This window comes from Balaenoptera borealis (assembly GCF_965194805.1).
Source record: "Balaenoptera borealis genome assembly, chromosome: 5".
NCBI lineage: Eukaryota > Metazoa > Chordata > Mammalia > Artiodactyla > Balaenopteridae > Balaenoptera > Balaenoptera borealis.
Genome location: NC_138862.1, coordinates 123,515,423 through 123,538,520, shown reverse-complemented (window position 1 = coordinate 123,538,520; position 23,098 = coordinate 123,515,423). Strand labels below are relative to the sequence as shown.

Below are 23,098 nucleotides of genomic sequence, written 5' to 3'. Positions count from 1 at the left end.
TGTTAGACTCATTCAACTTTTACATAAATCCAGCAATTTGCATTTTTTGTTTTTTAACTCTTAGAAAGAAAATTGTACATATAGAATTTCCTAACTTGCATTCTGTAGAACCTTGGTCAACTGAGAAGCTCCAAAAAATAATTTTCACACACTCTTCTCTAGGAGATTCATAACGTTCCCCAATATATTAAAAGTTCTGTTTAATTTTGTTTTATAAGATTTCCCACACTCATTTGACTATGGAAACATTTTTATATACACACTATTAAAACACCCTGGGAATCAGTTTCCCATGGAGACACTTAGCAATTGTGTTTAAATAGTAAAATTTAAATAATTAATTAGATTTTAAGTATCTGTCATGATTAGGTTAGAAAGCTTATTTATTTTTTTGTTTTTGTTTTTTATTTATTTTTGGCTGTGTTGGGTCTTCGTTGTGGTGAGTGGGCTTCTCATTGCGGTGGCTTCTCTTGTTGCGGATCACGGGCTCTAGGTGCATGGGCTTCAGTAGTTGTGGCACGCAGGCTCAGTAGTTGTGGCGCACGGGCTTAGTTGCTCCACAGCATGTGGTATCTTCCCGGACCAGGGATCGAACCTGTGCCCCCTGCATTGGCAGGCAGATTCTTAACCACTGTGCCACCAGGGAAGTCCCTAGAAAGCTTATTTAAAAGAACATAGCACACTAGACTGGACTCCAACTTTATAGTTTTTGGCTAAAGGTCTCTGCAATAGTATCAAGGAATAAACTCAGAAATTACCTAAATTGTCTAGTTTAGATCAAGCTGCCACTAAGGATAACCTGAATAGTTTCTTGTAAATGGAATATAGAAACCCCATTAGGACAGAGAACTCTTCTGGTCATTCCAAATTACCAAAACTTACCACAAATGTAAAATCTTTTCCTTGGGTTTCAGTGGTTGAGAAATCTAGCCGACCTGGATCTATTGCTCCCAATTCCCCTAAGCACTCCCCACAGAGCAACCGAGCTTGAGAGTTTGCATCTTGGCAACCTTTCAAAAGCACTGTCACCAACTGTGAAATAACAGGTTCCACTGTTTCACTATCTGTTGCATATCTGATCAGTTTTTCCTAAAATAAAAGTAGAAAGTTTATACATAACTTCTACAAACTAGTATATTGTCCTAACCAGAAAGCTTAAAAAAATTAAGGAATATCTGACAAATATTGACAGAATAAAATTCTTCAAAAATTAAATATCTTCAGTCTTTTCACCTAGTTTTTGCTGAGTTCACATAATATAGTCCACAGTATGTTGTGGGATTAGAATCATTAAGTGTGCTTAAAAGTTTGCATCACTAATCCATTAAATAAATAGTTACTGAGTATTATTACATCAGTATACAGAAATAAGACAGTCTTATCCCAATGAGTTTACAATCTAAAGGGAAAATAAACATGCAAACAGATAAAATATCATACAATATGTACAATAACAAATATGTGTACAAAGTAAAGAAGAAATGAAGATGAAAAAGAGCTCAGAGTATCTTTTCAAGGATAATAGATATTTTAGTAAATAAGTCAATAAGGAAGAGCTATTAATTAAAATAAGAAAACTGAAGAGTGTATAAAAAGCTATTACAGGAGAAAAAGATACGGGAAAAGAGTCCTGTGGGGATGATTTAAAACAAAAGACGTAGGAAGAAAGAGGTAGGCTTTATGAAAAAATATGTTGGTTCAAGTAATCTTTTTTCATCTATCTACCGAGGATGCTATAATGAAAAACTGTTAGGCGTAAGAAATGACTATTCTCAAGCCAGTTAGATTTAGATATTGTACCTGTGTGACCACTTTAGAACTACTTTGTTTACATAATTTTCCTTCTAGCAAAAGTAAAGCATATATGAGCATCTCAAATTCCATGTTAAAACTGTGATTCAAATTAGAATAATACATTTCAAAAGAAAAATAAAGACATTTTATGTCATCCAGAAACTTCAACATTAACTCATTTAAATAACATTACAGGTTAATTCAGGCATAAATACTTAAAATAGATGAACTAGTAACCAATAAACAGCAAAACTAATATAATTATAGACATATATTACCTTGTTAAAACTAGAAAACAATAAGGAAAAGAACATTTTAGTTGGCAAAGATAAATGCAGTTCATACTCAAGACAATAAATACATGAACACTAAATGAAAGGTAATTTTAAAATATACTTCTCTCCTAAGTGCTTAAAAATGTTTTTACTTCACTTCTAGGTTAGATAAACTGGGTTTCATTTTTCAGCAAAAAATATTCAATTCCAAAAGAATTTATAAAATGAGTAGGTGTTCAATAAAGAAAGAAAGAAAGAAAAGAAAAAAAAATCCATGTTTTTATCATGTCCTAAAGGTCCATATACACTTGGGTCTATTTCTAGACTTTCTATTTTTTTTCCCAGTGGTCTGTCTACTCATGTACCAGTATCACACTGTTATAATCATAGAGGCTGTAGAGTATATTAATGTCTGGGAGGGCTACTGAACTCCCATAGTTGCTTTTTTTTTCAGATTTTTCCTAGCTATTTTTTACATGTTTGTTTTTCCATCTTAACATTAGTATGAACTTCTCTAGTTAAAAAAACAAACAACTTGGTATTTCTTTGGGATGGCACTAAATTTATAAATTATCCTAGGGAGAATTAAAATCTTTGTAATATTGAGTCAACCTACCCAATAAATAAGGGGTGTTTCCGTTTGTTTAAATCAATTACATTTTTGTGTCTTTCAGGAGTGTTTCAAAGTTTTCCTCTTATTGGTTTATACATTTCTTGTTATGCTTACTCCTAAGTATATTATCTTTTTCTGTTACTACTGTAAATAGGGTTTTCCAACAAGTCTTCTACCTGATTATTGTTGCTATATGAAGATTATGATTTTTATATTCTCCTATCTTACTGAATTTGTTGTCTGAGCTAGTTTATTGATATTTTCTAGAGTTTTCCAAGTATATTAGCATGCCATCTGCAAATAGAGATAGTTTCATGTCTTTTCCAAATCTTATGCCTCTGAGTTTTCTCTTATCTAAATTCATTGGCCAATATTTCCAACTGAATGTTAAATTGTAGTGGAGATAATGAGCAAGCTTGCTTTCAGTGGGAATGCATCTTATTTCCCCATCAAGCGTGCATGCGTGCACGTGTGTATGTGTGTGCACATGTGTATGCAGTATACATAAACACACATAAGCATATGTATACATTTATAATATATTAGTACTATCCATCGATTCCTATTTTCTTTAGTGTTTTTATCTGAAATGGATGGTACAGTATGTCAAAGGCCATTTCAGCATTTATGAAAATAACAGTATGATTTTTTTCATTAATTCTATTATTAGTTCACTCACCATTTCCTCCCAACCTCCCAACCCCAGGCAACCACTAATCTATCTTCTGTCTCTGTGGGTTTGCTCGCTCAGGAGTATATATATTCATAATGTATCGTCTTTGTAAGTTCCATATCTTCTATTGTATTTTTGTGAATTACGGCTTTTAGTATTATAAAGTACCCTTTTTTGTCACATTTAATACTTTTTGGTTTCTATTCTACTTTGTCTAGGAGCAGAATCAGAATTCCTGCTTTCTTATTTCAACTTAAAAATTTGCTCACTCCTTTATTTTTAGCCTTTCTAAATAATTTATTTTATACGTGTGTATTACAAACAGCACAGAGTTGTTTCCTGCTTTGTAAGTCAATTTGTAATATTTTTTCTTTTAAGGTCTTTCACATTTATTAATATGACTGATATGCCGGGCCTCAATTCTATCAGTTTTTTAAAATTATAATTAGTTCCTAAAAATTAATTTCTTTTGGTATAGAAGAAAATTTATACTTTTGTTCTAGAGGTACCCTTTACACAAATACCTTTTATAATGTCTCTGGTCTCTTTATTTAACCTTCTTTAACTGTTTAACAGTTTTAAATAGTATATTTTGATTCCTAGTTGTTGCCTATGCAATAGTGACTAAGCTCATTTTATTTATATCTTAGTCTCTTCCTCTCCCACTTAAAAAATTGCATAATTTCTATTTTATTAAAATATATAGCATTTACATAGAATTCTCCCAAATTTGTCCCCACTGTTGTTTTAGTTAAATATATAACTAGTAACCGTAAGTTCTTTTGCCAAAGTTTCCCCAGTCATCTCTTGATGGAGTGAAGCCATTCTCTAGCATACCTCTTAGGAAGGGCTTGCTTGTGAAACTCATATTTCTTCAATTCTTGTACGTTAAAACTGTGTTTCTTATCTGTGATATTCTAAGGACAGCTTGGCTTATTCTTCGTGTCCCTTACATTTTTGAAAATGCTGCTATCCTCTAGGCTCACTCTGTATACTGCTGTTGAGAATTCTGATACTAACTTACTTTTCTTGCCCTTTTAAGTGATTTTTTAAAAATATTTTTTTACCTGTAGGTCCTGAAGATTTCTTATTATTAAAGTCTAAGATATGTCTCAGGGTTGACTATTCTGGGGTCAATGTTTGCAGGTACACAATGGATCCTTTCAATATGCAGACTTATTAGGTCTTTTATTTCCAGAAAATGTTCTTGGATTATAGTTTTAAATATTAATTATGTTCTATTGTTTTATTTTTCTTTTTTAGAAACTCTATTTGTATGTGAAATCTTTGCCAAGCTTCCATTTCACCTACTTCTTTGATCCTTTGTACTCCTTTCTCTAATCTCATTTTTGTTCTCTTGATTATTCTTCTGCCTTTCGTCAATACTCCTTACTAAAGTTTTAGTCATATATATTCTTCCCCCACGGTCCTTATAATTTAACCTTCATTTCTTCAACTTCTTCAGTTCAGTCACCTCTTGTTTCATATCTTGTTTTTTTATCCATTTCTCACTTAATTTTTTTTTTGGCTACGCCACACAGCTTGCAGGATCTTAGTTCCCAGACCGGGGGTTGAACCTGGGCCCTCAGCAGTGAAAGTGTGGAGTCCTAACCACTGGACTGCCAGGAGATTCCCTTAATTCTTTTTTTATATCTGCAAATGCTTGCTTGAAATATTTAAATCAGGTTATAGTGCTAAGTCTAGTTTACTTATGCTTTATGATTGGTTTTGGGGGAGAAATTGTCATCAACCAAAGATTTAATTTTCATTTTCTGTTTTTGTCTTATAGTAAACTTGTATATGTATAGAACATATATTTTTTTCTATTTATATTGTGGGCCCTTCATAATAGCTGTATGCAGTTAACAGTAAGGATTTTGTAGTAGCTTACAAGATTCTGATTTCGTAAGTACTCTTTTCTGTCAGCATAGCTCAGTGGAGTTTTTTTCATAAGTAGCTTTTATTGGCAGAGAGTAGTATGGGGAGGTATATCTTTGATTTTGTGGATTTCTTTTTATTTCTACAGGACCCTTAAAATTCTCTCTCTTACTTTCTTCCTTCTGTTTACTACTCTCTCCAAAAAGTGCCTCCCCCTTCCTATTCTTTTACTTCTCCCCAGAGATAATGACTTCCAAAGACTGCAACCTTAGGATCTACACACTTTCAAGTACCTTCCCTATAACCAATTCTCTGATGTACCACATCTTAGACCAACTTTCAGTATCGTTGCACCTAGAGTGGGATCGTCTCAGCTGGTGATTTTGTCTTTGCTTTATCATCATCCATAGTTCCTTCACTCCACTTTTTTTTCATAGGGTCTCCTCAGAATCTAACTGTTCTCAACACAAGCTTGTGGCAAGAGCTCCAGAGATAGCTCTGCTGATTACAGGTAATTTGAAGTTCATAGTATTCTCAGTCTCACAGTTATGTGGAAGGTGTGACTTATGTGTGGTTTTATTTGCTCTCCTTTTTGCTATTTATGGCGTTTTGCAGGGTATACAGAGATTCACATTCAGACATCCACCATTATCCTAGGATAACTTGGAAGTCCCTAGCAGCTTTATTTTCAATGGGCTCATTCTCAGATTTGTAATTATTAGTAAATATATCTTCTTATTATTTATTCTGCATTGTCATCCAAGTTTATTTTGGTCTCAACACAAACAACTTGTCCTTCTGGGATTTCACCATAGGGATTCACTTCAACCTGAGCAGCATCAATTTTCAGAAAGTGGTTATATGGTTGCTTAGTTTGATCTATAGCCTGATTTTTTTGACATAGAAGTTAAATTTTTCTGCTATCCACTGAGCTTAGCTGTCCTATATTCCTTCAAATATGTATATTCCTCCTTAAAAGTAAGGAGTAGAAGCTGTCATTTCTTTAATGTCAATGATCCTCTGGTGACTACCCTAGAGTACAGCACTTTTGCAAGGTCAGTCCATCAAAATAGTTACGTATCCAAGGCTACCTTAGCCATCACCTTATTAACTGTCACACCATCTTTAAGTGTGCTTTATTACTACATTATACCAAATTATTTGTTTATACAGTTATACAACTTTAGATCTATTTTTAGATAAATACTGTCTTTCAATGCACTCCTAAAGTATCTTTTCCTCTCTCTGTGGCTAAGATTTGAACTTCTAAAAGAATATCTTTTGCATTTGTTCTTTCATGGACTCTCACAGCATCGCTACAAAGACTCTCTTGATCTCTAACCCTGTTATCTTACATCAGTTTCATACTCTGGTTATTGCTGTAGGTTCTTCTAGAGCTGCACTAAGATAGTCCAATAAGATAGCCACTATCCACATGCAGCTGTTTAAATTTAAATTAAGCAAAATTAAATAAAAAATTCAGTTCTTCAATCATACATTTCAAGTCCTCCAGAGAGCCACATGTGGCTAGTGGCTGCAATGCTTATACAGTGTAGGTGCAGAACATTTCCATCCTCACAGAAAATTCTTTTGGATAGCACTATTCAAGAACTTAACTGAACTGCTTTCAACTTTGATGTTACCTTCTTGCCATAGTTGGAAAAGAAACCATTTCCTTCTCTCTTTTTTCCTAGGTGTTTTGGGCCAGTATACTGACTGTATTATCTACTGATAATCTAGATCTACAGTTAGGAGGGCGTGAAACCTACACTGAAGGAGATTCAAGGCTCCTCACATGTGGTAGGATCATCTCCATGTTGGCTGTTTCCCACACTGGTTACACAAGTGCACTGACTCTGAAGCACGTACTTGTTACCATCATGTATATCTTTTGTCCTAAGTAAATGCTTCCTTCTATCATGAAAACAAATACAACACAATTTTGCAATTCACTAACTCCCGAGGGTCTTAGTCTCTCACATCTTATCATATGGGTTTTTTTTTTTTTAAGATTCTTTTGATGTAGACCATTTTTAAAGTCTTTATTGAATTTGTTACAATATTGCTTCTGTTTTATGTTTTGGTTTTTTGGCCGCGAGGCACGTGGGATCTTAGCTCCCCAACCAGGGATGGAACCCGCACCCCTTGCATTGGAAGGTGAAGTCTCAACCAATGGCCCACCAGGGAACACCCATCATATGGGTTCTTGATATGCAAAAATGAATACCTCATTTAAAATTTTTCCACTTTATAGATTTATAGTGATCTGGTATTTTAAATACCAATTCTCACTCTTACCAAGGTTAGGGATAATCTACATTATGCTGACAAGGAAAAGAATAAAGTTCACTGGTCCCATAAAAAAGGAAATTTAAAAATTTAGCTTCATTAAAACACAGTTAATTCCATCAAAATGTAAAATGGCATAATTACTGAAATTGTATATGGAAGATAGCTACAGAAAATTATATGAGAAAACTCACAGAAACTGCTGCTGTACAAACACATACAACCCTTCCTCAGGAAGATGCAGTAAACCTAAAATATAACTGCCAAATCATGACCCTTCAAAAACAACAAAAAAATATGCAAACCTCTTCAGCCTCAAAGGGTATCTCATGAATTACTGATTCTAAGGCATATCTGATAATCTTGGTAAAAGAAAAATCACTTCTTTCATTGAACCTACTGAATCTCAAGCAAATACACCAATTGGTCATCTTTTCTTTAAACTTCCAACCTTTCTTTTCTATAGCTCTTTAATTATATCTTAGTATACCTGATTTTTATACAAGGTTTCCTTCAAGCTTGTAAGAGCATGAATACGAACATCTACATTTTCATGTTGAATTGCTTTCATGGATAGCTGAAGAGTTGTCTGAAGATCAGTACTCTCAGAGGTCTCCTATATAAAGAGCACAGAGAGATACACCTTATCAATTAACCACTTCAGGAACCATTTCAGAAGGCCTGTATTTCCTACATAGTTACCATTAAAGTAGTTAAACTGTACCCCAATTGAAAGCAGTTTTAAAAAATAATTTCTATCTCTTCCTTTGTATAGCATATGAACTTCTAGTAATTCTCAGGGAAAGGGATTTCATTCTAAAATCTTTAGATCTGGAGAAAAATTTTATTTCAACTAAAGAATTTACTTATCCAAAATAAATCCTTCTTGGTAAGAAAGGCAAGTTTCCCTTAATTTACAAAGGGCTACACAATAGCCTTGAACGAGGTCTACAGATTAAGCAGATAATTCACCCCTTATTTTGACTACTTACTTTCTTATGACTGATGATTTACCCAGTACAAAAGCATATAAAGTCTTCAGAATCAATCTTGCGATCTGTAGTAAATACATCTGCTACTCTGACCCAAGGTCAGGTATCCCACTTCCTGCCCTAAAATTCTATGGAATCACCACTAATATTTTTATAATTTCAGAGAGTTCACTGAACTTCAGGATGTTGGAACTACAGATGATTCCCCTTCTAAAGCTCAGAATCAGATCTGACACTTCCATAACATGGTTTGTAGCACAAAAAAATTGGAATCCTCCCACAGCTTTCTTTCTTTACTCAGAGTATGCAGCTACAGTCACTTCTTTTAGGGACTGTAAGTAAGAACATAGTGATCTGGGTAGTAAAGGCATAAGAACTGTATCCTTTGCTCTCTGTTCTATCTAATCCTATTAAATCTTTGATCTAGATGCTAAAACTTCCTTCTAAAAATCATGGACTCAATATAGGATTATTTAGTCATCAGAAATTAGCCATCAGAATATGACTATAATATCCTTAGATATGATTCCAAAGAATCTCTACTCAGTGTTCTGGAACTTAGGAATAATTTTGTATCAATGATCTCCTAAACCATACATAAAAAATTAAATACCTTTCTGTATTCCTGTAGAACTGCTTTTATCTTTTTTAATTCTGGATGATCAGGTAAAAAATATATTTCATGAAGAAAATCTTGCACAGCATCCCTAATAGTTAGTTGGAAGAAAAAGAATTATTTGCCGAATATGAAATAAAAAAAAAATACAAAGCAGAGGTTGAAACTAAGGCCAACTTAATTCACACTTGAAAGTGCTAGTTGACTATTGACATGCAAAGTATTTTTCCTAACCATGTCAAGGATGCTCAGGTAATAGTGGCAAATAATCAAATCTAACAAAATCACCCTGTGGCAGTCTGCTACATTGGTGGCCCTGAATAATCTCTATGTCTTGGTATATACTCCTATGTATAGTCACTTCATCTTCAATTTGGGCTAGGTGTGTGACTTGCTTTAAAAAACAGAATGTGGCAGAAGAGATGTTGGGCCTATTTGTGGCCTAAGTGTTAAAAAGGTCTGGAAGCTTCTGGTTTTGTCCTCATGAGAGTCCTGAGTCACCACGTAAGAAGTCTGGCTACCATCAGAGACAGGTTACATGGAGAGAGAGAGAAGCTCTGAGACTAAATGAAAGAGGGAGAAGCCCAGCCAAGTCTACCTGCTGGCTGACTGCAATGACCATTGGTAAGAACAGCCAAGGAACTGACCAGCTGAACCCAGCCCAGACTGCAAAATCATGAGTAAATAAAGATGCTTGTTGTTTTAAGACACTAGGTTTTGGAGTGGTGTATAATGCGGCAATACAAACCCAACCCCAAAACACAAATTCTCACAAAGATATACTAGAGAAAAATACGTAAGTAATTCTTACTGAGGCTACAATTTTTAACTTGCTTCAAATGTAAAGCCCTAATATTTCTGGGTCCAAATAAAAGTGTTTCTAAATTCTAGTCTTCATTAACTCATGCAACAAACAGGTATTAAGTAACTACTATGTGCTACTATTTGCTAGAAACTGGGGATGTAACAATAAAGAAAGCTGCAGTAACTCCTTCACTCAGAGAGCTTAAGGTCTTCTATCTGGCAGAGTGAAAGAGAATTTTTTTATTATATGAAAAGGCAGAGAAATGATTCCTCTAAAATAAACAGCAAAGATATACTATTTGCATAATAATCCAAAAGGTATTTGAAAAGTGATCTAGATCAGTGATTATATTGTTCCATTATGTACAAAATACCAAAAAGAAAAGTATTTTAATTGGGAAAAAACTCCATTAACCTTTTCTTCTGTATTTTCTCCCTGATTGAACAGTTACTGAAAATGATTAATGGAACTGCAATAGCATAAGGATAAGTAAGTAAATAAATAGTACTTAAATCCTAATTTTTCAGAAGTAACTATGACATACAACAGTATGTGCAAAAATGGACAAAAAAAATTTAAGTGTATAGAAAGACATTCCAGGCTAAAAAGCAGCCTGAGTGAAAAATAAAAATGGGAAGGAGTAATGTATATTCTTGCATTAGCAGTCTGGATTGGCTACAGCCTAATATCTGCTTTGAAAAATCTTGGGAAATGATTTTAAGAAATAAGATGTGGCCAGATTTTAGAAAGCCTTGAATATCAAAATAAACAATTTGGAATTTATCAGCTAGGAAATGGAGAAAAACAGAATGCCTCTGTACGCTGAAATGATACAGATAAAGAGATGTTTTAAAATATGAACAATATGAAGAAACATAATAAAAGCTTAAAGGAAGGGAGGCTGGTTAAAAGGTTAATGCAATGAAGTAATAAGGGTTTCAACTAAGGTAAGCTGTAGAAAAAAAGTTATTAGCTCTCCTAATCTTTCTCATGCATTCAACTGTCTGCCTTTTAACTGTGAGAAGAAAGGTAATATTAGTCTCACCCCTTTCAAAATTGATGAAAAATAATTTTGAGTTATTGACCTACTAACTACTAAGCTTAAAATATATTAATAATAAAAGCCATGTCACAACTGAAAGAGCATCAGTTTGGTATGTATTGACTTAAAGCATGTCAATTACTTCTGTTTATTAACGGACTCTAAATTAAAAAGAATGTGAACAGTTCCACGCTACCAACAGTAACCCTAATACCCTGAGACATAAAAATGCAGTAGTAAAAAGCTGTTATCTTTATTAATTTCATTTACAATACCTGTTTTCAATTATGAGGTAGTGAAATATAGCTGCAGTTTCTTTAGGCTGGATGTGTATGAGAGGTAACAAAGCTACTATTACATGACTGAGAAGGGAGCCTAGATAAGCATGATCCAGGCAACGAACAAAGCAGTCCCAAGCCCTACATGAAAAAACAAAAGTTAAAAGTCACATCATTTTTATTATTTGCAAAGCTTCACCAGTTAATTATTAGATGAACAAACAATGATACATATAAGCAAAAAGATTACAAGGCAGCTGTAAAATGGAATAAAGATGAGTACTGTACACTCAAATAGAGTGATCTCTATAATACACTAAGTCAAAAAAGCAAGGTGAAAAACAATGCTTATAATATGTTACCTTTTGGTGCAGGGTTAACATGACAAAAAAAAGTATCTGTGAGTAAGTGTGCATTTGCTTATACTTTTAGAAAGGGGGGGATTATACAAAAATTAATAAAAATAGACACATCTATTTTTAGCAATTCAGGAATGAAGGCTAGATTCTCTGAGTGTAACTTGTTACACAAATTTGAATTTGGGACAAAGTAAATGTTTTATATGATTTTTAAATTATATAAAATAGAAGAAAAAAGCAACCTCTACAAATTTTAAGCAAACTTAAACTGAACCTAATAATACCAAGTAGATGGCACAGCTATACAGGAAAGAATTATTTCACATGACTTTAAAACATATTATTTTTTAAAATTCTTTCTAATATTCTTTTCCATTATGGTTTATCACAGGATTCTGAATATAGTAAAACATATTATTCTGACTGTACATCTCCAATAAAATATAGTCAAGAACAAAAAGAAACTTTCAGAAGCTTAAACTGCATTCAGTAGTTTTATTGTTAGCAGTATTACTGAAATTAAATTAAATTAGCAATCAGCTAAATCCTACACACCCAAATCTCAGTGGCCTAAAAGAAATGTGGAGAGGAGACTTAAGGGATGCATCTATTTGTAAGAGTTACTTAGGGGGTCAAACAACCAAATGTGTGACATGTGTATCTTATGTGGATTCTAATTCAAGCAAACCAACATCTTTGGGAAAAAACATCTTTGAGACAATTGGGGAAAGCTGAATTTTAGATGATATTAAGGAATTCCTATTAGTTCTGCTAAGTATAATAATTTATGATGGTTATATATTTTTTAAAATATCCTTATCCTCTAGATACATCTGCGGTATATTTAGAAGTCCAATGATACGATACTGGGTTTTCTTTAAAACATTCCAAGTAACAATAAAAAAGGTAGAGGTGGAAAGATTAAATAAGATTAACAATATTGATAACTACTGAGGCTCGGAAACGGGTATATAGGGGTTCATTATATTATTCTATTTCCTAGTATATTAAAATACTTCACAGAAAAATGTTTTTAAAGAAGGAAACACACTCCCTTTTCAGTACAAATAGCCTTTCTATCTTAACTATTTCTTATTTCTGGTTTGAACCCAAATTCCCTCAAAGAGATAAGAAATCAAGTTAGTGCTATTGGGAAATGCAAAAAATCTCATGAACTCAGGCAGTCATTTACCTGCAACACAATTCAGGAAAATCATCCTTGAAACGAAGGCCAGTTCTCAGTGTGGTCATCATCTTCACCCTCACAGAACTGACATGTTTGGGTCCCATTAATTTCATCAAAGACATCAAACTGTTCAAGGCCTATAAAGTAAGCAGGGCTTCAAAATAAAGCCATAAAGAAGCTGGCAGGAGCAGATGAGCCCTAAGGACAAGTGCTTCCCACACTAATCTCAGAGTACCTATTCTCTGGCAACACAAGGTCTAATAAATATTGGCAGTTTATTTTGTCCAAGTGCTTATGTAAGAGTTATAAATTTGAAAAACACAAGTTGAGTTCTTTTTTTTTCCCTCTTTGAAGGTGATTTGTTATTTTGGTTCTGGTGGTCCTCTTAAGCAGTAATTTTCAAATTTATTAAGAACATAATACCTATTGTTTAATCTTCTTCATATCCATCCCAAACTGCTATGCAGCACATGCATTTTTGTCCTAATGGTACTAAATTCAACATGCTCTAATTTAGTAATAAAACAAATAGGTAACTAATGACATACTCAGAAAATAATACACACATTTTTATTGGTGTGGAATACAGAATCAGACTTGTATGAATAGCTCCAGATTCTAACGGAGGGGTAAAGAAACTCTCCAGTCAACCTTAACTATGTGCCAAAATACGCAAACTCTTTATGGTTTAAAACAAACTTTAGTTTTCTTAGTTTTGAGGTTATTCTCTCACTTGGGATAACAGTAAGAAAGATTTCACATAGATAGAAGTTATTTGGGGGATTAAATTTACCAGTTGACACCAAAAGGACAAGTATTGGTTGCTGAAATTTTTAGAGGTTAATTAATTAAGAGAAAGGGAGTACAGACTGAAATAAAAGCTTCCCTTCATGGGCTTTTATTATAATTTTACTGACTGAAGAGTGGAGACCAATAAAAAGGGAAATTTAATCAGTATCTAAAATTCTATCCCAATCTACAGACAAAAATTTCCAGGGGTGACCAATTGTGACAGCAATCATAAGGAAATTTCACTGTGCCAAATGCATTTAAACATACACTGACAAATACTGAAGTTACTTTACTTTCTGTAACTTAACATTTTTGGTATTCAAAAGCACCATGGGCCATGACTCACATGAGACCAATTTGGGCCAATGCATTCAATAATGCAACTTCTGTTTGAGCTATCAGGGAGTGCTGGTCTCTTTTCTTCCCACTGAGCTAGATGTTGTGACAACGTGAGCCTGAAGCTGTTGGGGCCATCACCTAGCACTTAAGTTAGAGCCAATCCAAAGGAATTTGAGCTAAGTGGTTAATTCTGATAACACCATGTCCAAAATCAAGCTATGCCCGAAGCTATATTATCCTTACACTTTTAGTTACAGAGCCAACAAATTCCTTTAAGCCAGTTTGGGTGAGTTTTCTGTCCCTTATAAATAAAAGAACAGTAAATGATATAATTTTTCTTTTTAGATTCCCCAAAAGCTTATGTGAGTTGTTCAGGAACACAGAATATCATGTGTTTGATTATTTTTCATCTTTGAATGTTTGCAGCTAGAAGGAGAAGTCATGTCTACTGCATATTCTATATGAATTCTGTTCTGGCACTTTGCAACTCAACTATCACCACCTACCATTTTCTTATCTTCAATGCCAACACTGGAGCTCAGTAACTGCATGTTAAAAAAGGCCAAGATGCCCAACAACTTGGGTTGCAAATAATCAGCCTAAGGGGAAAAAAAAAAAAACCCCACATAAAAAAGGTACTACATAAGTTTTATACAGATCAAATTTCATAAACCAACAATTTATTTAGATTATTTCTATTTTATCTAACTACATAGAATATTGGAAATAAACAGTTGGTGAATTAAATTTTTCCCAAAGCATATATTTTCACATGTAATACTTTAAAAATTAGTGAAACTGATTTACAATCAAAATATGATTAAATAGTACTGTACAGTGAGAAAATCATAAGCTTTTGAATTACAGTTGAGCTACGGTGGGATTCTCAGGATCTGACTCATGTCAGCATCCAGAGTGGAGAGGATATTTATCTTAAGGAGAAGAATAGAGAAAGACAAGTGAATGTCCTTATCTAGAGCATTTAGAGCTAAGGTGGACAAAAAAAAAAGTACTTGATTAAGGAGCAGGTACCCTGCCAGAATGAAGGTCTGACATAGAGGTCAATATCCCCTGATGTAATAGTAATAAAGGGGTACAAGCCTAGGGTATCAACAATTACAGGTTAGGTATCACTGTCCATGGCACTTTGGGTCTCCTGAAGTGGACAGGGTTAATTCTTTCTTGAAAAAGGGTCCTAGAGGAGAGGGTATGGGCTTTAAATCAGCCAAACCTGGGTTTGAATCCCAGTTTTGACACTTCCTAGTATTTGACGCTGGATAAGTTACTTAGCTCCTCTGAGTCTGTAAGATGGGACAATGAAAGCACCAACTGCATAGAGTTGTCGTAGAGATTAAATAAAATAACACGTGTTAAGCACTTAGAATATAGTAAAGTGTTAAATAAACTTAAGTTAGTATTATTAAAAACTGGGAATGTGAGTACTCTGCAAAGAAGAATCTTCCCCTCTTTAAAAATCTTTATGTATAGGCAAGAAAAGGGACCAAAAAAAAAGGGGGGGGTGCTGGGGAGAAGTAGCAATTAGAATATTTTCCAACTCCAGGAGAAAGTTGCATTGTTTGGCATTGAGGCACCTAATTTAAGTACCTCTAGGTTACACACACTGCCAGGCTGTGGTCAGGGGGCAGTAAGAAGGGTATTGCACTACCTCACAGTAGAGAGGAAATTAGGTGTCCAACACGTTCTCCAGGTTAGATGTTGGGATAAACTTTTTTTCTCTTCCAAAGCACAGAGAATCACCTGTTCTACCAAAGCCTAAAATTACATTTAATTTACAAACTTCTGATTTGGATTAAGACTCAACTTAGGTTTAATAAGCCATAATTCACTAATCGCATGGTTTCAGCCCATTCTTAAATGAAAAGCAGATATAGATGATACTCACATAGTCTGTGTCAACATTCTAATTTTAAAGCTCTTACATTTAGACAAATAGTTTGTTCATCTGCCACTCACCAAATATTTATTATGTATGCCTAGAATACTGTGCCAGGTGCAGGTGTATGAGATAAGCTCTCCCTACTAGCTTACATGGGACACTGATATGAGAAGAAGACATTAAACAAGTAAATATGTACATAAGGTTGCGACAAGTGCTATAAAGAAATAAACATGATCACATGAGAGAGAACTGGGATGAGGTGATCAGGAACTTAGATAGGGTGATCAGGAAACTCTGAGATCTAAAGAATGAAAAAGATCCAGGATAATATTCCAAGTAAAGAAACTACGTACTGCAAAGGCTGTGAAGCAGGAAAAAACTTGACATGTTTAAGAAACACAAACAAAACAATGCTGAAATACAGGGAGAAAGGAAGATAAAAGTTGCACAATATGAGGGTGGAAAGATATACAGACCACGTACAGCCTTATAAGAGCAATGAAAACAATAGAAGGAATTTAGACAGGGGATAATGTGAGTATAAGTTGTAAGAAGAGTACTTCAAATGCTGTGTAAATAACTGATTAAAGATGCAGGAAAGGAAGAGCAAAAGGAGAGAACTGTTAGGATGTTTTTACAGTATTCCTGGAGAAAGATGATGGTCACCTGTATAAGGGTGGTGGCCGCAGAGATGGAAAGATATATTTTGGGGCTAGACTTGAAAGGACTTGTTGAAACTTAATTTTAAAGGATATAAGAAATGAAGGGCTCATGAATACCTTCCAGGTTTTGAAGCAACTGAGCTTCTAGGTAGACACTGGTACCATTTCCTGAGAAGGGAAGACTGTGAGAGAAACAGGTTAAAGGGAAAATAAAGATTTTTTAATGGACATGTAATGTTTGGACTTGTTTGAGATGCTTAAAAGACGGACAAATAGAGATTACAAAGAGGAAGCTGGACAGTCTCTATCTGCCATCTTCCCTCATCCTCAGATCCATTCTCTGCTCTTTTCTGCCTTGCTATGTGCCTAGGAGGCTAACCAGATTTCATCACTCACAATATCTTTCCCTCTGGCTTCCCACTAAATTCAGTCAACAGGAGGCACCAACAAGGGAACAAAGGGCAGGAGGAGAGAGTGTGGTATTTATACTTCCTGCTCTCTCTGCATTGTGAGGTGGTTCTGGCAGTGGTTATATACAATGAGAGCCCTTCCCCCGCACCATGGTTCTAGCTCTCAACCAGGCTCTGGTAACGCCATTTCTTCCTGCCCAGGACTAAGGGGAGCATATGTTTTCTGCCGTTTCTAGTCCCTGGGTTCCTTAACATTCCCTGCTGGTTCTCTTAACCTTGCCCATATCAATGAAAATAGTCCCTTCATTAAATTCTTTTCAGTGAAACATTTTTGTGTACGCCATCTGTTTCCTCCCAGGACCTAACTTGCATAAGCCCAAAAGTCCAAAGCTCAAGAGAGGTCTGGACTAGAAGTTCCACTATGAAATCAACAAAACGTAAATCATATTACAGGAACAGATGAATTCATATTCTCTCTCATTTAAAGAGAGAATATTTATAGAGAAAAAGACCCAATTACACAGCACTGAATCAATCTAACATTTAGAGGATAAAGTAGATAAAGTAAAGATTAAGAATGAGTGGACAAAAAAAAGAAAAAGAAAAGAATGAGTGGACAATCAACAGATGAATGGATAAAGAAGATGTGGTACATATATACAATGGAATCCTACTCAGCCATAAAAAAGAATGAAATAATGCCATTTGCAGCAACATGGATGAACCAAGGGATTATCATACTATGTGAATACTATGTGAAATAAGTCAGAAAGAGAAAGACAAATACCATATGCTATCACTTATATGTGGAATCTAAAATATGACACAAATGAACTTTATCGACCAAACAGAAACAGACTCACAGACATAGAGAACAGACCTGTGGTTGCCAAGGGGGAGGGGTGGGGGAGGGATAGTTTGGGAGTTTGGGATTAGCAGATGCAAACTATTATATATAGAATGGATAAACAACAAGGTCCTACTGTATAGCACAGGGAACTGTATTCAGTATCCTGTAATAAACCATAATGGAAAGGACTATGAAAAAGAATATATATATGTTAACTGAATCACTTTGCTATACAGCAGAAATTAACACAACATTGTAAATCAACTATACTTCAATAAAATAAATTTTTAAAAAAAGAATGAGTAGACAGTGAAGCAAAAAGAAAATCAAGAAAATGCAGTGTCACAGATGCCACATAAGAAAGGATGGTCAGTTGTACTGAATGCTACTGGAAGCCGAATAAGATAGGAAAAGAGAAGTGACCATTAGATTTTATAGCAGGAAGACTGTTTTTGACCTTGACAAGATGAGAATTTCAGTAGAATATTTAGAACAGAGTCAGGCTAGAATAAGCTAAAGAATGAATGGGAAATGAGAAAGCAGAGATAGAAATCTCTCAAGATATTTCGCTGATAGTCAAAATATCAGCAAAATATCAGCAAAATTTGAGTCTCTTGAAAGAATGAAAGCAATCAAAAGAAGAAATAGTAAGCCTCAGGATTTATGTTTTTTCAGGTGAAGAAATAAAATAGTAAGATGATTTCAGATACAAATTTAAGACAAGGAAAGACAAAAAGGAATAACATATTTTCTAACTTATCTTAAATCCAACAATGGATTTAAATATAGTTAGAAGTGATAAAGTTAGCATGTCATGCCACGGAAGGGGTAGTGGGGGGAGCTACAAACGCACTCCAATCTACAGTGAAAAAGCGGTGAAGAAAAATGAACATTTTTACCCAATGAAAAAATAAAATCTAAGATCATTTGAAAATGCATATTTTTCAATGCTAATATGTATGCTGTGACCATGCAATTTAAATCATCACCCTTTTCAAAATAAAAATCCCAATTGAAAATTCAAATAAATCTCTAGCATTTGGAAAATATATAAAACACCTGTTTCTCCAATTTCATAATTAAGCTACAAAAAGGAGAAAAACCAAGCAAAAAACCCATACAACATATTCCTTACCATTAGTTCGGGTGACGTGATATCTCTTGGGCCCTGATATGGATCATCACTAGATGCAAATGAGGCAAGTATTGACAAACCATTGAAAACCTGTTGATAGTGTTCTCCAATACGTAGCAATAACTCATTATGCAGTCCTTGGAAATCTTGTCTCAACAGGCTCCCGAGTTCAATTTCTGTTTCATTCTAACCCAAAGACATATTTCAAAAATTTTTTTAAAAAGGGTTTTTTTTCTCCATACTAATACCTTGGAAATAAGTATACTGATTTTAATACACTATTAGTTAATCAGGAGCTCTAGATCAGGTGACAAGAATTACTAATGATATAAAAAAGTCATTGGAAAAGGATTCTGACCTTGATTTCTCCTGGTAGGTCTGCCATGGGTTACAGGTAATGAAAACAAGTGATCAGACTTTATTTTGAAATAACAATTTAAAAAGGGAGTCTAGTTTTCTATAACGGTTCAAGATGTCATCCACTCATTATTCATGGAAATGTAACCCTGACAGGAAAATCAGTGGCTCAGAGCACAGTCTTTCTGCTCAGACTGCTGATATTTAAATTCCAGCTTTATCATTTATTAAGTGTGCTGTGACTTAGATAAGTAACCTAATCTGACCTTTCTCTGCCTTAGTTTTCTCATCTATCAAATGGAAAAATAGTACTTTTATCTCACTGGGTAACTGTGAGGAGTTATCCAACTGAAATGATCCATAAAAATTGTTTAGCAAAGTTTCTGACATGTAGTAAGAAGCACTGAAATGTTATCATCATTCCACCTTTACAATAAAGATTTTCTTTCTCAAAATGAATAAATACACTCAATATTGAAAAAGTCTCATGTGGAAAGAGATCCATAGCTGGCATATCATGAAATATGTGAAATAAATTAACATCAGAGAAAAACAGTAGAGTTACATATGCATATCTGACAGGTTCTATTGTTCCCATGTAGCCTCTTATTCCTCAGATATTGTTGCTACTATAACACCAAAAAAAGAAGCACAAGCTATAATTTTAAATTTGAAAACTAGCAAGAAACTGGGCCAAACTGTAATCAGAGCACTAAGTAACTAAACTCAGTGCTGACATTGTACTACAGTTGAAGGATACTGCCTCTTCCAATAGATGTCATTACTTGCATATCATTAGTCATTTTACAGCTCCAATCAATTAATAAATTCTAAAATGAAATTAGCTGGGACTTCCCTGGTGGTCCAGTGGGAAGGACTCCGTGCTCCCAAATGCAGGGGGCCCAGGTTTGATCCCTGGTCGGGGAACTAGATCCCACATGCATGCCACAACTAGGAGTCCGTGTGCTGTAAATAAGAAGCCCACATGCCGCAACTAAGAAGTCTGCACGCTGCAACTAGGAAGTCTGCATGCCACAGTGAAGATCCCGCATGCCCCAACTAAGACCCGGCACAGCCAAAATCAAAATAAATAAATAAATAAAACTTAAAAAAAATAAAATGAAATTAGCTGAGAATCTGATCCATGAATGGATGACTACCTATCATATACCATTATGGTAAAACAATCAAAGAATATAACAAAAGAATAATTCTATTTAATACTCTCCTTTGGCCCAGGGCAAAGCTTATTTACGTACCATTTGAACTTATATTACCCTAGGATAGACTATAAACTACGGATAGACTATAAACTACTCACTCTATTTCCTACAAGAATGTCACAGCAGCTTTCCTATAATGCTAATTTAAACAAAAGAGTAAAATACAAACAAATATTCAATTACCTTTAGATAATGAAGGGCACGTTCTAATTCATCCTTGGAACAGGAACAGACCAAATGGGAAAAAATATACTTGAAATTATTTATTAAAATCTCTCTACGATTGACATTTAATTGTTTTCCTAAAGTTCGAATGAGAGCAGAAGCTGCAGGGCTTGCTTTGGCAGCAAGGTCAGGTAGCAGAACTTGTAATGTTCTCTGAAAAAGAAACACTACAATTACTAAAAAGTACATTTGTCCAGGTGATAAAATATTCATATAAGCTATGTTCAAAAATAATTAAAAATGCCACACAAATTTGGAGTCCACATACAACATATCTGAATTCAGATATACCATTTATTCATTCAACACATATTTAACGAGCATCTACTATGATTCAGGCACTTCAGATACAGCAGTGAAAAAATAGACAAGGTCCCTGATGGCACAGAGTTTACACTGCAGAGGGGGAGAGACAGACAATAAATAAGCTAATGTACAAGTAGCAAAGAAAATAATTTCTCATGAATATGTGTTAAAATGTACTCATGCTCTTAAGGCAGTGGTTCCAAGCCTGATTTATTATTTGACCTAACTATAGTATTTAGACAATAAACAAGAGTAGCCATAAATACAATATTTTTAATTTTTTAAATTAAAAAGTTGATGCTGCAATATTAAAGAAAACCTTTTTAACACACCCACCATTCCAACATGGCAACAAATCTACTTTGATTTTGGTCTGTTTCCTTTAAGATCTCATTCATAAAATAATACACAAAATTCCAAACATAAAATGGTTGGTCTTTCATTTATTATGTATCTAATGAACAACTACTACATGTCAGCCACTATCCTAGGCACTGAAGATGTGACAGCAAATAACACTCAGGCCCTGCCCTCAGAGACACTTAAACCTTATTTGTGTTATGCCTTTCAACTTAATATTAATTCTGTAAGACTGTTATGACATTATAAGGTAGTTTCTCTAAAGTATTTATAATTATTATGTTAAGGTACATAATATTCTAGGACCTAAATATTAGACACTTAGTTTCTTCTCCGGGTTTTGTCTATTTGCTACTTGGAAAATGTTGCAATAAACATCTGTGCTTTGGGGCTCCCAGATGGAACTACTGAGGGAAAAGGTAAAAATAGCTTTGTGGTCCTCAGTGTATAGTATCATATTTCCTTCTAGGATTTGTCCAATTTACATGCAATTTAAGTTTGTTAAAATATGATAATACTGTAGAGAAAAATTCTGCATGGATCACTATTATAATATTAACTAAGAATAATAAACTTTGCCTTCGGGAAAACATAAGAAGATAATCTACACCATCCATCTTTCAAACCTCAGTCCCACTAATGACTTTTCAAAGGCTTCCCAAACTACTCCATACTACAAACTCTATCATCTGAATTCACAGGTCATCTATAGCACTAGTTTGTACTATATTACTCCAACTCCTTAGGGGTAGGTAAGATCATATTAGACTTTCCATTATCAATGGAACCAATCATAGCACTAAAGACATAAGGGCTCAGTAAACTGAATTAATTAGCATTATTTAAATAGTATGAACCTTTCAAGATAGCTAACTTTATAGAGCAATGACTCAAATCAACACGTATTTCACTTTTATAACATAAGTAATATTATCATATCAAAGTAAAAGGAAAACATGCAAATTTGAAAATCTATGGTCTACATTGTACTTGCCAGATTTTCTTTAAAAAAATCTAGAATGGAATAAACACAAAATATTAAATTGAAAACCTCAATTAAGTCAACTATACTTTGCAACTTACAGTAAGGAAACGATTAAGATCAGGAAAGTCAAAAACATTGGCAATTTCAGACAAGGTATTTAAAGCCATTTCTCTCTGGTGAGCCACATCTTGTTTCCTCATCTCAGCATTCTGGCATGGAGTACTAGGAAGCACTGTCATCTGACTGGAGTGGAGGGATTCTACCAAAAACTAAAGCAAAATGATTTATTAGTTTTCACACAAGGAAGAACATTTAACTAATATGTTTTAAGTTAACATAAAGGACAGTACAGACAGTGTTCTAAACATATTACCTAAATTAGTTCATTTAATTTTTGTAACAACCTTAATGAGGTAGATTATGCACATACTCCCTTTGACAGATGAAATAACCAGGCTTAGTTAAGAAACTTGAATATCTTGCTAAGGATTACACCACTAACACAGTGCAAAGCCTGTATTTTAACATATCCTTACTTTTCAGCCTTGAATCAACCTTTTTTAAAACAAAGTGCCTTATCCATAATATCAAGGCATAAAAAAGTTTATTATCACTACAAGAAAGGCTAATACAGAAAGTCTTCTCTTAACAGATTAACAATAGAGCGTAATAATTATTATAAGATGATTTTTCCCCTCTCCCATTTATAAACAATATCTTCAGACCAAGATACGAAAATATAAAAATGATGAGA

At 34.2% G+C, this 23,098-nt stretch overlaps 1 protein-coding gene across 4 annotated transcripts in view; it reads right to left on the bottom strand.

Annotated features, from left to right (window-relative positions):
* ATR (ATR checkpoint kinase) overlaps positions 1-23,098 on the bottom strand; it is a 103,800-nt gene that overhangs the window by 59,799 nt on the left and 20,903 nt on the right. For all 4 annotated transcript variants that reach the window (XR_014245134.1, XR_014245135.1, XM_082393758.1 and 1 more), the window contains exons 14-22: positions 22,443-22,613; positions 20,652-20,846; positions 18,889-19,074; positions 14,438-14,530; positions 12,807-12,937; positions 11,253-11,396; positions 9,128-9,221; positions 8,013-8,138; positions 883-1,089 (exon numbers count right to left, since the gene is read on the bottom strand). Coding sequence is in view for 2 of the 4 variants with exons in the window: in XM_082393758.1 (XP_082249884.1) it covers positions 883-1,089; positions 8,013-8,138; positions 9,128-9,221; positions 11,253-11,396; positions 12,807-12,937; positions 14,438-14,530; positions 18,889-19,074; positions 20,652-20,846; positions 22,443-22,613 (1,347 nt within the window). In the remaining 2 variants the exon portion in view is untranslated. The remainder of the gene's footprint in view (positions 1-882; positions 1,090-8,012; positions 8,139-9,127; positions 9,222-11,252; positions 11,397-12,806; positions 12,938-14,437; positions 14,531-18,888; positions 19,075-20,651; positions 20,847-22,442; positions 22,614-23,098) is intronic.